The sequence below is a fragment of the Magnolia sinica genome, chromosome 12 (assembly GCF_029962835.1).
Source record: "Magnolia sinica isolate HGM2019 chromosome 12, MsV1, whole genome shotgun sequence".
Taxonomy (NCBI): domain Eukaryota; kingdom Viridiplantae; phylum Streptophyta; class Magnoliopsida; order Magnoliales; family Magnoliaceae; genus Magnolia; species Magnolia sinica.
The window spans coordinates 10502163-10516322 of NC_080584.1; the positions used below are offsets into that span (position 1 = coordinate 10502163).

The following is a 14160-nucleotide window of genomic DNA, read 5'->3' on the forward strand; positions in this document are numbered from 1 at the left end:
GAAAAAACTCCACGGTTTAACGTTGAGGAGAATATCTATCATTTAATATCTTATAAAGAACAAAATAAAATAATTGACCTTTTTCCTAAACAATTCTCATGTTAGACTTATATGATTGCCCATGTGACACGTGCCACACGTGATTGGGGAGTACAGCTGGATGGTTATGGTGGAGGGGTCTGTCCCCTTACCTATTTATATTATGTTTATATTATTGCTTGTAATGTTTTTTCCTCTTTTATCCGTTGGCTCATGTTGGGTGGCTATGTCTATATAGGGGTATTCTTGTTAATTGTTTTCTTCCTAGGGTTGATATATATTTTTGCTTTCTTTGAGGGTTTTGCATTAAAGAAAACCTCACTAATCAGGAGTTTTGTTATGTGTGGTGATTTCTCTTAGTTTTCTTCAAAACCTATCATGGTATTAGAGTGGACGATCTTCATAGATCAAATTTGGTGTTTTTAACAGTTTGATCCTTATATATTGGTAAGTCATTTTTGGATTTCATAGTTCCCTTCTGGTCTTCTTGGGTGCCATATGTTTATACAAATCGAGTATGGAAAAAAAAAATCTTTTGTTCGGCTATGCGAATCTGGTTGTACTTGCGTTAAAAAATTTCTGGTGGATCCTTGGAGCTATTGTCTATTCTGTGATTTGTTGGTTGGTAATTTTGTATTGTGATCTTGCATCTTAGTGTGTGTGTGTGTGTGTGTGTGTGTGTGTGTGTGTGTTTTTTTTCTGATTATGGTGAAAAAAATTCATAATGATGCTCTCCATTGTACCTTTGATGGTACCAGGTTTTGGTCTGTTAATTTCCAGGCGTTTCTGAAGGGTCGTGGTCTTTCGAGGCTAATAGATGGGTCTATTCAGACCCCAAAATTGGTAGATATTGAGAAACTGGCTGGTTAGGAGATGAAGAATGGTCGAATAACGACTAGAATTTTAGATTCAGTTGAGAAATCTATTATTATTGGGTTGATTACACATTGCACGGCTAAGGCTATGTGAGATCATTTACGGGTGATAAACCAGCAGAGCAATGAAGCTTATTTCTATCATTTAGAGTAGGATTTGGTACTTCTTTCCCAAGGCGATAAAAGTATTCAAGCATTCTACAATGATATTGTGGCCATCTGGAGTGAGATGGGCATGATTGATCCAGTGTTTCCTAATGATTTTCATATTTATTAGGATTTGCAGGAGTAGACACATGTTCAGTAGTTTATGATGAAACTGTGCCCAAAGTACAAACATTGCCGGACTACTCTATTGAACCGTAACCCTCTTCCATCCATGAATGCCGTGATTAATGATTTGTTGGCCCAAGAACAACGACTTAATTAAGATTTTTTCCTCAATTCCTCAGTCTCATGGTTCCTCTAATATGTATTTGGTGGCTTCATTTGGTACTCGTGATACTCACACCGTATCGTGCTTTGGCTGCAACAAGATGGGACATTTGATCTCACAATGCAAGGAGTGATGCTTATGTTTGATTTTTTGCATCACAGGTGATATGGATGCAAACTAGTTTAGATGTAACTTGGTTTTGAAAGGGCTAGATGGGTAGGCTCACAAGATCTGGTGGTATCTATATGATCTTAGGGACCTAATGTCACGTCCTATACTTCAGATACAGAGTTTGCACCCTCAGAGCCGAGTTACGGTCCATAACTCATGCACCAAGTGTGCATAAATCCGTCCATCATACGATTGTTAAGAGGAACAATTATACATATTCTAGATTATCATCACATCGACATTCATAGACTTAACTGTTCCACTCCATCTAACAATACTTCATCCATAACATTCACACTAGTAAGATAAATTCTCAAAATCTATCTAAGCCCATCCATTTGGGGCTTTATTCAACTAAAATAATTAATCATCGTCTAACAAGATTGTAACTATGAATATTTTCAAATTTAATCAAACAACAATAGTTAGAATAAATGGAAACTAAAAGTCCTAAAAATAAATCTCAGAATAATTTTAGCCGTCTAATGTAACAAATTCATCTTCCGCTAAATATGGCCATTGGTCTTGAGTTTCATCCACCAACCTGGCCTCATTTTCCGGCACCTGACTAGGTCGTCCTGCATCGTCCGTCTCTGTACGGTTGTTAATCCATGACATTAGCTGGCCAGGCCAGTGAGCGAATCTAGCATGGTTCATCCATAACATAATATAAGATAGCACAACCAAACCATATTATGTATATGCAGCATGAGCATGGATGCAAGGGTGTCATGAGATGCATGTTAAGTGGGATGATCGTCTAGTTGTTTAGGTTAGATATCCGTAAACCTAAAATTGTACTAGTCAGACATCCACCTAGGTTGGCATGACACATGAGTAACTTGTACCCTATAGACATCCACCGAGGTAGGCAAGGGTAATCGACACATCTACTTCATGAGTAGGCTTCCACTATCGTGGCTTTTGGTAACGAATCTGTCAGGTGTAACCATCAAAGGAGATCCCTCGGGAACTTAAAGTATGAGTCGTTCATGCACTCTCAATGGATGCATGTAATGTATACTCAATGTTTATGCATTAGCATGTGTAGTCAATAAATACATATATCTTTGAGAGGAATAACGAATTTTCATATTATTAATGATTGACATGTTTGCATGATCAATATCAGGAAATCTCTCAATACATGAATTGTAAAGAAAGAATAACACAAAGAGTATAATACGACAACCATATTAATCAAAACAATCTTAGCCATCAAGTCATCTATCTTAGATAAGAGACACGTTAGGATTCACTCACCTATTCGAGGTAGGGTTGAATCCTTCAATCAATCGAACACTTTGTAAATTATGTTTCAAATCCCTATTAAGTTAATTTAGCATATTCCAATTCATTCATATTATTCTAACAAGTGGGGTCCACCATTGACTCAAGCAAGATGACCTGTCAATTTCTTAAATTCAAATTTTGAAAAACGCAGGTACTGTTGATCAATGCAGTCGATCGATCAAGCCAGCTCAAGGGCCCTCTTCTAATTGATCGACCATGGATAGATGAAATTTCGAATTAACTTTTTAAGTCTCTGGACATTTTTTGTCATCTTCGATCGATCAAGCATGGTTTGATTAAATCGATTTGCTCGCTGGACTGATTTGGTCGTCCTCGATCGAATGAGTTCGATCGGTCAAGATCACTCAAGGATCCCCTCGATCGATCAAACATTGGGTTCGATTAGACAAACCAGGCTACAAATTTTAAGATTTAGCCACTGGACAAAAATCGACCTACTTTGATCAATTGAACATTGACTTCGATTGATCGACCAAAGTTAGATACGTTCAGTTACACAGTTTGGTTTTTCTGGAATGTTTAGGGTTTCTCTTCTTCTTCATTAGTTTTGATGGATTCCATTGATTATGGAAATGGGTCCAACCCATCCAACGGTTTTCTCTCATAGTCGAATTTGTAGAAACTAAAGGATTGCTTAGATTCGAATATCTGGCATCTACGATTGATAGTTGAAAACTATTTTTGATAAAAACGATTATAAGTTATACAACTTCATAGATCATTATAGGAAATATATTTGTCGAATCAATCCAGGAATTGAGGCTTTAACACGATTTGGCCTTAGGATCCGTAGATTTGAATTTCCTTAGATTGAGACAATTGGATTTCTCCTTAGATTGCAGAAACTTGTTCAAAATGTTCTTTTATTGATCAAAGCTCCTCCCTTGGATCAAGATGATGGATGCAGGGTGAACTTACCATGTCCATTGGTTGAATCCAGGGTTTTTAGATAGGGATTTACAGGGAAAAAAAAAAAAAAAGAATAGAAAGACGACAAACTTACCAGTGGAGGTTCTTCTTTCGCAAGACTTCTTTCTCTCTCTTGGCTACTCTTAGGTTTAAGGTTTTCTGTAGGAATTTACAACAGATTTCCCCTTTAAATAGAGTGGGAGCCCTGATTCTAGAAGGTTCTACTAGGGCTTTGGGGGATTTTGGCAACAATATAATTCTTGCGGTGTGGGGAATCGATCCGTTGACCCATCCCTCTACCGAGAGTGCTTTTACTAACTAGGCCAAGTGCTTGGTTTTTATTAATAAAGGAAAAAAACAAACATTAATTTGTTTTAGTCGAGGTCTCAAGTGGGTCATGAAAATCAGGGTCATTACACCTACACACAAAGCCAAATATGGAGGCTCATGGTCAGTGGTCCTAACTATTACACAGAAGAAAATGATCCAACCACCGTTTTGATCCTATAATTATTAGGGTGGCCCTGAACATGATCGATGGTTTAGATTGTCTAATAGCAACCGTAATAAATAATGCATATTCTTCTTCCTTTGATTCTTTCTTTGAGGAATTCTCTGAGTTAAGATACTTTATCGAAGGTATACCCATTTTTATAAAGAGAGGAATTGAGAAGATATAAGAGGAGTTCGGGTGTGATAGGGTTTATCCTATTCACATTCAATCTCTCTCTCTCTCTCTCTCTCTCTCTCTCTCTCTCTCTCATCCTAATATTTTATAAATTTTGAATTTGAATTCCAATTTCAAGCTTCAAAGAAAATGGAAAGATATTGTGGGAGGGGCACAATATGGATTGCCATCTGGCTCATCTCATTACAATCAAAATCAAAAGATAGTTATTAAAAGAATAAGATCTGTGAGACTAGCTAAAACACTGCTATTTTCTCACATGCTTTTGAGTATTAAGTGACCACTTAACCAATACTCGTAACTCATGTATTATTATTCCTATCATAGTTTGCATGACCACACCAATTGGAGTTGGCTTCCGATCTAGAGTGCTCGACAAGTACATGCACTCATACAACTTATTTAAGATGATGCCTTCTGCACGACATTCTTTCCATATTGACATGGGTGATGTTAGACATATATGATTACCCATGTCACACACACCACACGTCTCTAGGCTGTATGGTTGGATGGCTATGGTGGAGGGGTCTGTGTCCTCACCTATCTAAATTATGTTTGTATTATTACTTGTAATATATTTTTCCTCTTTTATCTCTTGGCCCATATTGGGTGGCTATGTTTATATAGGGGTATTCTTATACATTGTTATCTTTCTATGGTTGATGTATATTATTGTTTTCTTTGAGGGTTTTGCATTAGGGCAAACCTCACCAATCTTGAGTTTTGTTATGTGTGGTGATGTCTCTTAGTTTTGCTCTGAAACCTATCATCTGAAAGCTCCCACCAATTTAAAATCGTAAAATGAAAACCAAGTGTTGATTACAAACATCTATTGTTCGATAAGGTTTAATATTATTTCAATTATTAACTCTATTACAAAGATATGCACCCAAATGTCTTGTCGGGAGGCTTTCGTTGATCTAGAAATAAAGTATATTCCATATTGTGGTTTAGCACTGGCCCTTAATTACACCTTCTGTGGAAAAATTCCTTTATTAAAAGGTAAAACTAGAGAGAACTATTAATGTACATGGTATAGGGTACAATAATGCAAATGATGTATAAAATCCTAACCTATGGTCCTTCATGATGAGGACATCACTTCACATACATCCTTGCGTACGTATCAGAAGAGGCGGGCCACACCGATTTTCCTGTGGCTAGGCAAGTATATGTGATCATGTTGAAGACCCCATGTGCATGTGTGGGCATCTGGAAGACCCCACACTGGAAAGATGCACATGGGCTGCTTTATGAAGTGATCGATACTCATTGATTGGAGGGACATGATGATTGGGCTGTTGGATCACATGATCAGGCCATTGGTCATGGATCATCCACATTAGTTTTTCTCAGCTTTTAGCAGCTTATAGGATTTAGTTTTGTTCATGATATGTTTGGACGCTATTACGATTGTTTTTAGTTAATTTTAGTTAGACTAGGACTATTTTTGTCAAAATTCACAAAACAAAGTATTTATTGTAATTTTCGAACTTTTGTGAAGCTATAAAAGAGGGTGGGCGTGTGACACTCTCCCTCATTGGATTTTGTGATTTAAAAAAAAAGAAAAGAAAAAGCTTTTGCTTTCTTCTTCCATCTTCATGCGATTTGAAGATACTTTCATACGATTTGGAAGGAAGATTAGTGTGAGGCTAATCTTCATCAGCGTATGTGCGAGGTCTCCATATATCCCTACACCATCTTCTCTCTTCTCATCTATCAAGTTTTTTCTTCGAATTCTTCGATTCTCTCACCCTAAGCCTTTATCCTTTTATAAACTCATCTTTCCTTTATCTTTCAACAATCCCAAATCCTAACCGACCTAACCCATCCATCCCACGCCACACGTGTGACTGTACGGTCACACGTGTAAATCATTCGGGTTGGCCGTATGGCCACACCTTGTTCTTTTTTGGTTTTCCATCATCCTTTTATCGAAACCCCTTTCTTCAATTCCCAAAACCCTAACTCTAAACCTAAAATCCCTAATTTTCATATTTTACCAAATTATCCAAACCCTAATTTTTACCCTAGGTAGTATTAGGTTTTCTACTTTGAAATATACTATACCCTATGCTAATTGGATGTCCCTACATCCATTAGATTATAGTTTCGTTTTATTTAATGATCTTGTGTGATGATATTGGCAACTTAGGCTAGGATCATGCATGTTGTTCTTTTGGTTTTCATGGTATTCGTGATGATTATGGCAATGCTTGAGCTTTGGGCATGACATGCATTCCTAATACTGTAGTTTGTGAATTTGATATAACAATTAACTCCGCTAGTTTTGAAACTCTATTAATTGCATCTCTAGGGAAATCTTCAACTAAAAGATTTTGATATAAAAAGAGAGGCAGGTGGGGCCTTTAAGAGAGCTGTTGTGAGGGCTTTCCAGGCTAATGTCACTGAGAATTTCCTTGAAATCCATCTCTTTTGGGCCGGGAAAGGGACTTGCTGTATACCTTTTCGAGGTACTTATGGGCCATCCATTTCGGCCATCAGTGTCACTCCAGGTAATATATCCAGGACTGAATGTTAGAATTAAATTCTGAAAGTTGCTAGCTGTTTGATACTAACAGACGAATATCTGGCTTTTTTCTGTTTTTCAGATTTCACACCAACTGTTAGTAACCGTCCCCCAGGTTCAGGAAAGAAAAACAAGACTGGTTTGGTCGTTGGGATCATAGCTGGTGTAGGTGCTCTGAGCTTTATATTGATTTTGGCAGTTTTTATCCGGAGACTAAAGAGAAGGGGCATCGATGAAGACGAAGGTAATGCCAATATTTCTAAATTAGGGTGCATTTGGATGCTCAACTGAACTGGATTTCTATTCATTCAAATCATTGCAGAGGAATGACCAAGGTTGGGGCAATACTGTAATTGCAATTCCATGCATTCCAACTCAAAATGGTCGTAATTGTAATCTTGAGACTAACCATACTTGGACACTTCCTGTTTTATTGAAATGGACTATTATGATTCAGTTTGACTGAGCATCTAAACACAATCTAATTGATATGCATTGAATCTCCAACTCAGACACTTGTGACTTAATAGGAGTGGATTCGAGTCTTGTAACTCAGCACTGAGGTCATGGGTTCAAGTGCGCATGTGTGTGTGTGTGTGTGTGAAGATTCGAGTCTTTGGTGTCAATCAGGAGAAATTACAATTTTGTTCCAACAAACTTCTTGTCGCCAATTGGCTTTCTTAGACCACATTCAGATGAATATCTGCAACATTTCACATGGGACCTGAAAAAGTGGGACAGAGGAAGTGGAAAATTGCTACCCTCTATGCTGGACTTCCCATTTTCTCTGATGTATCTCAAACAAGCAGAAGAATTGATGAGCACCTGGTTCACCAAAATATCCATTGTGATTATGATATAGGGGATGTGTTTGGATGCACTATTGAATCAAATAGCAATAATTAGTTCAGTAGATTGGAATGGCAAAACTGTAAAGTATTCATATTAATGGAGTATTATCGAAAATTCAATATGTGACTTTCGAAGTTGGACTTGAAAGGAGTGTAAATGATTGTCATTACAGTCTGGTTACTTCATTGGGACTGAACTGAATGTTCACAATTCAATTGAGTTGTGCATCCAAACGCACCGAAACAATTTTTTCCTCATGTTCGAGAATAGATATGTGTGCATGTGTTTGAGTTTTGTGTTGTATATAAGTAGATAATATGATCCTAACCTCCTTTCATATTTGAATTCGCAGAGTTTCTAAGCATGGCTGCCAAAGCAAACACTTTCAGTTATTCTGAACTAAGGACTGCGACAGATGACTTCAGTCCTGCAAATAAGTTGGGAGAGGGAGGATTTGGGCCTGTTTTTAAGGTATTTTTCCATCTAAGGTCTGAAATATAAAAGAAATGGCAAGTTAAGAATTAAGGGTGTGTTTGGAAGTTTCCACCTTTGTCAGTAAAAGCAGCTCGGCCCAAAGCACAAGTGAGAAAAGAACAGGTTCGTAATTCTAGACCATTCTCGTCTCACTTGGTTTGGGTTGATAAAATGGAAACAAATTCCAATTTGTGGGCACACCCAAACAGGCCTTAAATTATGCACTCTCTTGATAATGTGATAATGGACAACAACAAATGCATACAAATGACACACCTACAAATGTACAAAGATTAGCTGGCACAGCGGGTGCATGGATAGAGGAATAAGATCTCCGTTTTCTCTTAGTTGACAACCCTTGAATCCATAAGCAGAGTGAATCTTTAAAACGAGAAATAAAATTGACATTATTGAAAGAAAAGTGCTGTCTTCAACATACTCGATGGCCTTATTTAAGCAAAAGAGGCCCTATAGACTCCTACTTTGATTCAAACTAGGACACTTCCCCAAAATAGTAAAAATTACGTAAAAATACTAAGGACATCTATTCCTACCCAAACTCATAAACAACCCTTAGATGACCAAACAAAGACTTGGACCTCAATCCGACTCTTAAAACCCTCCAAAAAGCGAAAATGGAACTTAATTTCCATGTCATAGTGAGTTTTGAAATAAAATGTAATTTTGACTAAAAAACTGTCCTTTTTTGAGAAATCCCTTGAGGCCAATATACTCCATTAATTTCCATGTCGTAGGGCTTGTCGATTGCTTTCCAATTACTTATATACACGCAAATCCGATAACTGGTGAGAAAGATATGGCCATTGGAACCTATAGTTTGCATTTTGGTCATTTTTACCCAATTAGGGCCCTTCTATCCCAAATTCATGTGATCCTTGTGCTCCATTGAGCTGGTCATGACCCGTTCTACATCATTAGTACAACTACAACCATCTATCCATGCATACATGCATACAAACATAGATAATGCATAGGTAATGTGAGCATTCATTTATTTTATATTGATTCATGGTATTTTTTATAGGGAACACTTACAGATGGACGGGTAATAGCAGTGAAGCAACTCTCGGTAGCATCTCGTCAAGGAAGGAGTCAGTTTGTAACAGAGATCGCTACCATATCTGCAGTGCAACACAGGAACCTCGTGAAGTTGTATGGATGCTGCATCGAGGGAGATAAGCGGCTTCTGGTCTACGAGTATCTTGAAAACAAGAGCCTTGATCAGGCACTCTTTGGTATGGGACCGTACCTATTTCCATAAAACCAAATTCTTATAAGAGCCTATCATAGAGTAGGATGTGGACTCCTGCCCAAGCGTGCCAATGTGGCGTGTATGTGCTAGATCCAGGCCATTTATTTGGTTGGTCTTGGCATGGATGGGCCTTGAGCCCAAATCAAGGCCATCCACAAATAAAGTGTTTCACATGTATATGAAATAAATGGATAGCTAAGAACCACATTTGTCATACACAAATTACCTGCCTGCTGATCGGATCAGCAAGATATTTGGGCTATGGTATATCATATGAAAGGTGGGCCTCACCTGATAAACAACACATGTTCTCACACACATGCTCATTAGCAATTCCATTTCCTCGCAGGAAACAGCAACTTGAATCTAAATTGGGCCACCCGCTTCGATATATGCTTGGGTACGGCCAGAGGTCTTGCTTATCTCCATGAAGAATCAAGGCTCCGGATTGTACATAGAGATGTCAAGGCCAGTAATATTCTACTCGATGCTGATCTTTTCCCCAAGATTTCAGATTTTGGTTTGGCCAAGCTATACGATGATAAGAAGACCCACGTCAGCACACGGGTCACAGGGACAATGTAAGAAGCACTTGATCATCTACATTCACCTATCTTACTTAAACGGTCTGTTTGGATGTTCAATTGAACTAAATTGCAATATTCTAGTTTATGAGAAATGACCAAAGTGGGGTGTCCGTTTTCATCAATGTGATTACCAAACCATAGTTCAAAAACCCAAAAAATCGACTCGATGTCCAGTCAGTTCAGTTCAATTTGAGGAATCGAATGAGTCTTAAATCGACCGGACTCAATATTATAATTATATAATTGAAGGATACAAGCGACGTGAACAAATACTTATTACATATATAAATTTATCCACAAAAAAGCACAGCTGCTGCTTGGGTAATGCTCGCTTTCATAGTAGAATTCTGTCACTTTGTGCCGTGGTTTTTTTCCGAAAGAGTTTTCCACATTAAATCTGTTTGTTTTCTTGAGTTTGCTTGGTGCCATTGGATTGCTTCCCTAGATCTAGATCTGTGTGATTCCGCAGCATAAATCCCCAACAACTAATGCAAGTTAGATTCTCAGAGACTTGTCTGGAAATCTCATCAGGTCGAGTTGACTTGGCCAGGTTTCAAGTCAAGTCAACCAGCTTTAAAACGATGGACTAAAAACCAAATTGCAACTATATACATTTCAAGTTGGATTTGAGATTTTAAGGGCTAGTGCCCCATTTTGAAAGGAATTGGCCCAGCCCATTTGCATTTTAGGGTGCATTTGGATGCACGATCAACTTGCGATTATTAGTCCACAAAATAGGTCGGAAACTTAAAAAATAGACTTGTTATCCAATTGGGATTGGTCAACTCGAAGACTCGCTCGATCTTTGTTCGACTTGACTCAATATTTAAGAAATGGATTAAGGGATATTCAGAGTAATAGCAGATATAGCTAAAACCGGGCAAAATAGTCTCATCATAGTGCCTGTGCATTGGTGGAAGGGTTCAATTTACTTCCTTTCTGTCGTGAATCTCCTCACCTTTTCCTTATAGAAAATGATACGCTTGCCGCCTGTGAGTGACTTAATTCGAGTCATGCCAAGTCAGATTGACTGAGTTGGCGACCAGACTCAGTGAGTCTTTCCGAGTCAGAACCAAGTCACAATCACGAGTGAGTTTCCCTGTGACTCAGCTTGAAATCTCGTCGAGTCAAGTTGACTCGGCCAAGTTTCAAGCTGAGTCACTGAGTTTTAGAACTATGGAAACATAATTATTTCTTTCTATCACTTGTCTTGATTAAACTGAATGTTTGCAACTCAATCCACAATCCACCCAAATGGTCTTATGAAATCAAATTATTTCAATTCAATTCAATTGAGCATCCAAACACAACTTTATTTTTTTTTCCGAAATTTTTAAAAAATTTTAGACACACTCACACCCACCCCACATGGGCACACGAAACCATTATCTCAGTGTTGAAAGAGAGTTTGTCTACCACTGAGCAATGGAGCTGGACCCATCCATCCAAACACACCCTAATTTGCTCATTTCAGGGTGTTTTTTTTTTTTTTTTTTTTATTACATCAAAATAACCTTTAGCTTCTTGAATTTCTTGAAGTGGGTATCTTGCACCGGAGTATGCCATGCGTGGGCATCTGACAGAAAAGGCCGATGTGTTCGGCTTCGGGGTTGTTGCACTTGAGATTCTTAGTGGAAGGATGAATTCAGATACAAGCTTGGATCAAGATAAGATCTATCTCCTCGAATGGGTATGACATTTGAATTATCTTACAAAAATCAGACTCAGTAGGCTGGTAATTCTATTCTTTCGTTATATTACTGGTTCCTTACTAATGTCTCAGCGGTAGATTCACAAGAGTTCCAACATGAGATCATGGGTTTGAGTACCCATTGTGGTGAAATTCCACTGTGTTGTGAGTGGGTGTAAAAAAAGAAAGAACGCACGTATTACTATCACAAAATTTAAATACTCAAGCACCCTAAGCATGCTAACGTGGGACCCATCTGTATATTCGGGTCATTGATTGAGCAGACTCTTTGGAGTGCTTCTGAATTGCATCAGCAGATACACATCTATCACAAATCATGGATTTTTTTATTTTTTATTTTACTTTTGATAATTCATTCTAGTAAACTATCATTGATTAGCTTTTGATGATGGACTTACGGATTACCCATCCATGTATGATTCGTGGAACTTTCATGGATGTATTACTGATATCTCTTTACACAATTTCTTAGGCATGGAATCTACATGAAGCCAACCGACCATTGGAACTGATGGATCAAACACTATCTGAATTCGACAAAGAAGAAGCACTACGAATGATTGGAGTAGCTCTTCTATGCACTCAAGCATCCCCAGGGCTACGCCCGCCCATGTCCCGGGTGGTGGCCATGCTAGCAGGTGACATTGAAGTGAGTAGCATCACATCACGTCCCGGCTACTTAACTGATTGGCAATTTGGTGAGATAAGCACCTTCATGACCGATGACACGTCAAGAGAGCCGACGGGGAGAACAACGAACAGCCAAATTGGCACATCATCGAATACAACATTTGCTTATGAGAGCCCGTCACCTATGGCTACTCAGCCGATGTTGCACGAGATCATCGGAGAAGGACGGTGATGATAGTCTTCTAAGCTGTCCATGCATGCATGCATGTGAACATGTATTTACATGCCCATACGTGCATTAATAAATCCATTGTTATGGATACATGCATATTTACCATTTTATATAGATGTTTTATGGTTTGTATTTTCATTTCTTTGGATTGTACTTAATTGTGGACAAATGGTTGTAGCCTCAGAGGCTGTATTTGGACATTTTGGGATATGGATTTGTTGGGAAATTGCATTGAGAAAGATATTCAAATCAATCATATCAAAGTTGGTTAAGATCTGCACTGGTCATCTGTTGAGCCCTACCATGGATTTGCATATACCCCAAAAATCAGATTGGTTAGATCATCCTGGCAATTGATTGGAGGACTGTTGAAGGTTACAGATGGGGAAGTTTGAAAAAAGATCCAATCAACGGTTGACATTCAATGGGCAAAAGTCCTCCAATCTCCGGTTAGGATCATCTGAAGATTGCATTCTGCCTGCTCATCGGATGAATGGTCTGGATCTCAGAACATGTGTATCACGTGTATTGAACCCGGGTCCTTGATAACGTAGATATTATTAGCCTCTTGCATGTGATGGTTCCTGTTTTCTAAGATGTCGTTTCCATTCATCCAAATTATGCTATATCTGTCTTGCAATCTCCACCGCCCAATTAATTGCCATCAAATGGATGTTAAGAAAATGGTTAGTGATCCACATTCAATCAGTGTGATTTTCAGTCTATGTTCCTGATACAATGGGGGTCATGTTTGGACGGTCTAGATCTAGCTAGATGCACGTGTGCCACATGCGCACATTTGGTGATTTGCACTTTTGTGAATGGTGCAAATGCATACCGTGGTCTAGCTCAAGTTGGATAATGGTCAACTATCATAATCACACAAGTAACACTTTTATCATGTCTATTGTGGACTAGTGGAGGATTGGCATTGTACATTGCATTCTTAACATATAACATTTGGCTATGTATGCTCTTGCATCACGTAGTATAGGCATAGGTAGTATTTATGAACTTGTCGGTTTAGCCCTCTATCATTTTCGCTTATTCTAATATTTGTATGCTTGTTATATGTATTGCGCACACATGCATGTACTTTATAGGCTTCGTAATAAGCTTATGCACATTGTTACCTTAACATCATTGAGGTATGAACATATGTCTGATTTTTTGAACTTTTATTATATCATGTATTTTCTTTTCAAGATTATACTTGAACAAATATTATAATAGAATTGTGATTATGTTTTTAGTTTTGGTACACTTATGGTTATATTCATAAAAATAATAATAATAATAATAATAAAGAAAAAACACCACGAAAATCCTTATTATGGAATCCCAGGATTGGATCCTGGCGTATAGGAGTCGGGAGCCGAGAATGGGGTATACGCAGATTGTCACTGTCGGATTTGGAGCTCAAAAATTATGTGAGC

General features: G+C 38.1%; 1 protein-coding gene across 3 annotated transcripts in view; it reads left to right on the plus strand.

Moving 5' to 3' along the window:
- The window catches only part of LOC131220903 (probable LRR receptor-like serine/threonine-protein kinase At1g56140), a 36085-nt gene extending 23120 nt beyond the window's left edge, over positions 1 to 12965 (plus strand). For all 3 annotated transcript variants that reach the window (XM_058215817.1, XM_058215818.1, XM_058215819.1), the window contains 7 exons: positions 6753 to 6951; positions 7048 to 7209; positions 8170 to 8288; positions 9337 to 9547; positions 9914 to 10145; positions 11691 to 11841; positions 12335 to 12965. In XM_058215817.1, the coding sequence (XP_058071800.1) occupies positions 6753 to 6951; positions 7048 to 7209; positions 8170 to 8288; positions 9337 to 9547; positions 9914 to 10145; positions 11691 to 11841; positions 12335 to 12724 (1464 nt within the window). In that variant the 3' untranslated portion in view covers positions 12725 to 12965. The remainder of the gene's footprint in view (positions 1 to 6752; positions 6952 to 7047; positions 7210 to 8169; positions 8289 to 9336; positions 9548 to 9913; positions 10146 to 11690; positions 11842 to 12334) is intronic.
- The last annotated feature ends 1195 nt before the right edge of the window (positions 12966 to 14160 follow it).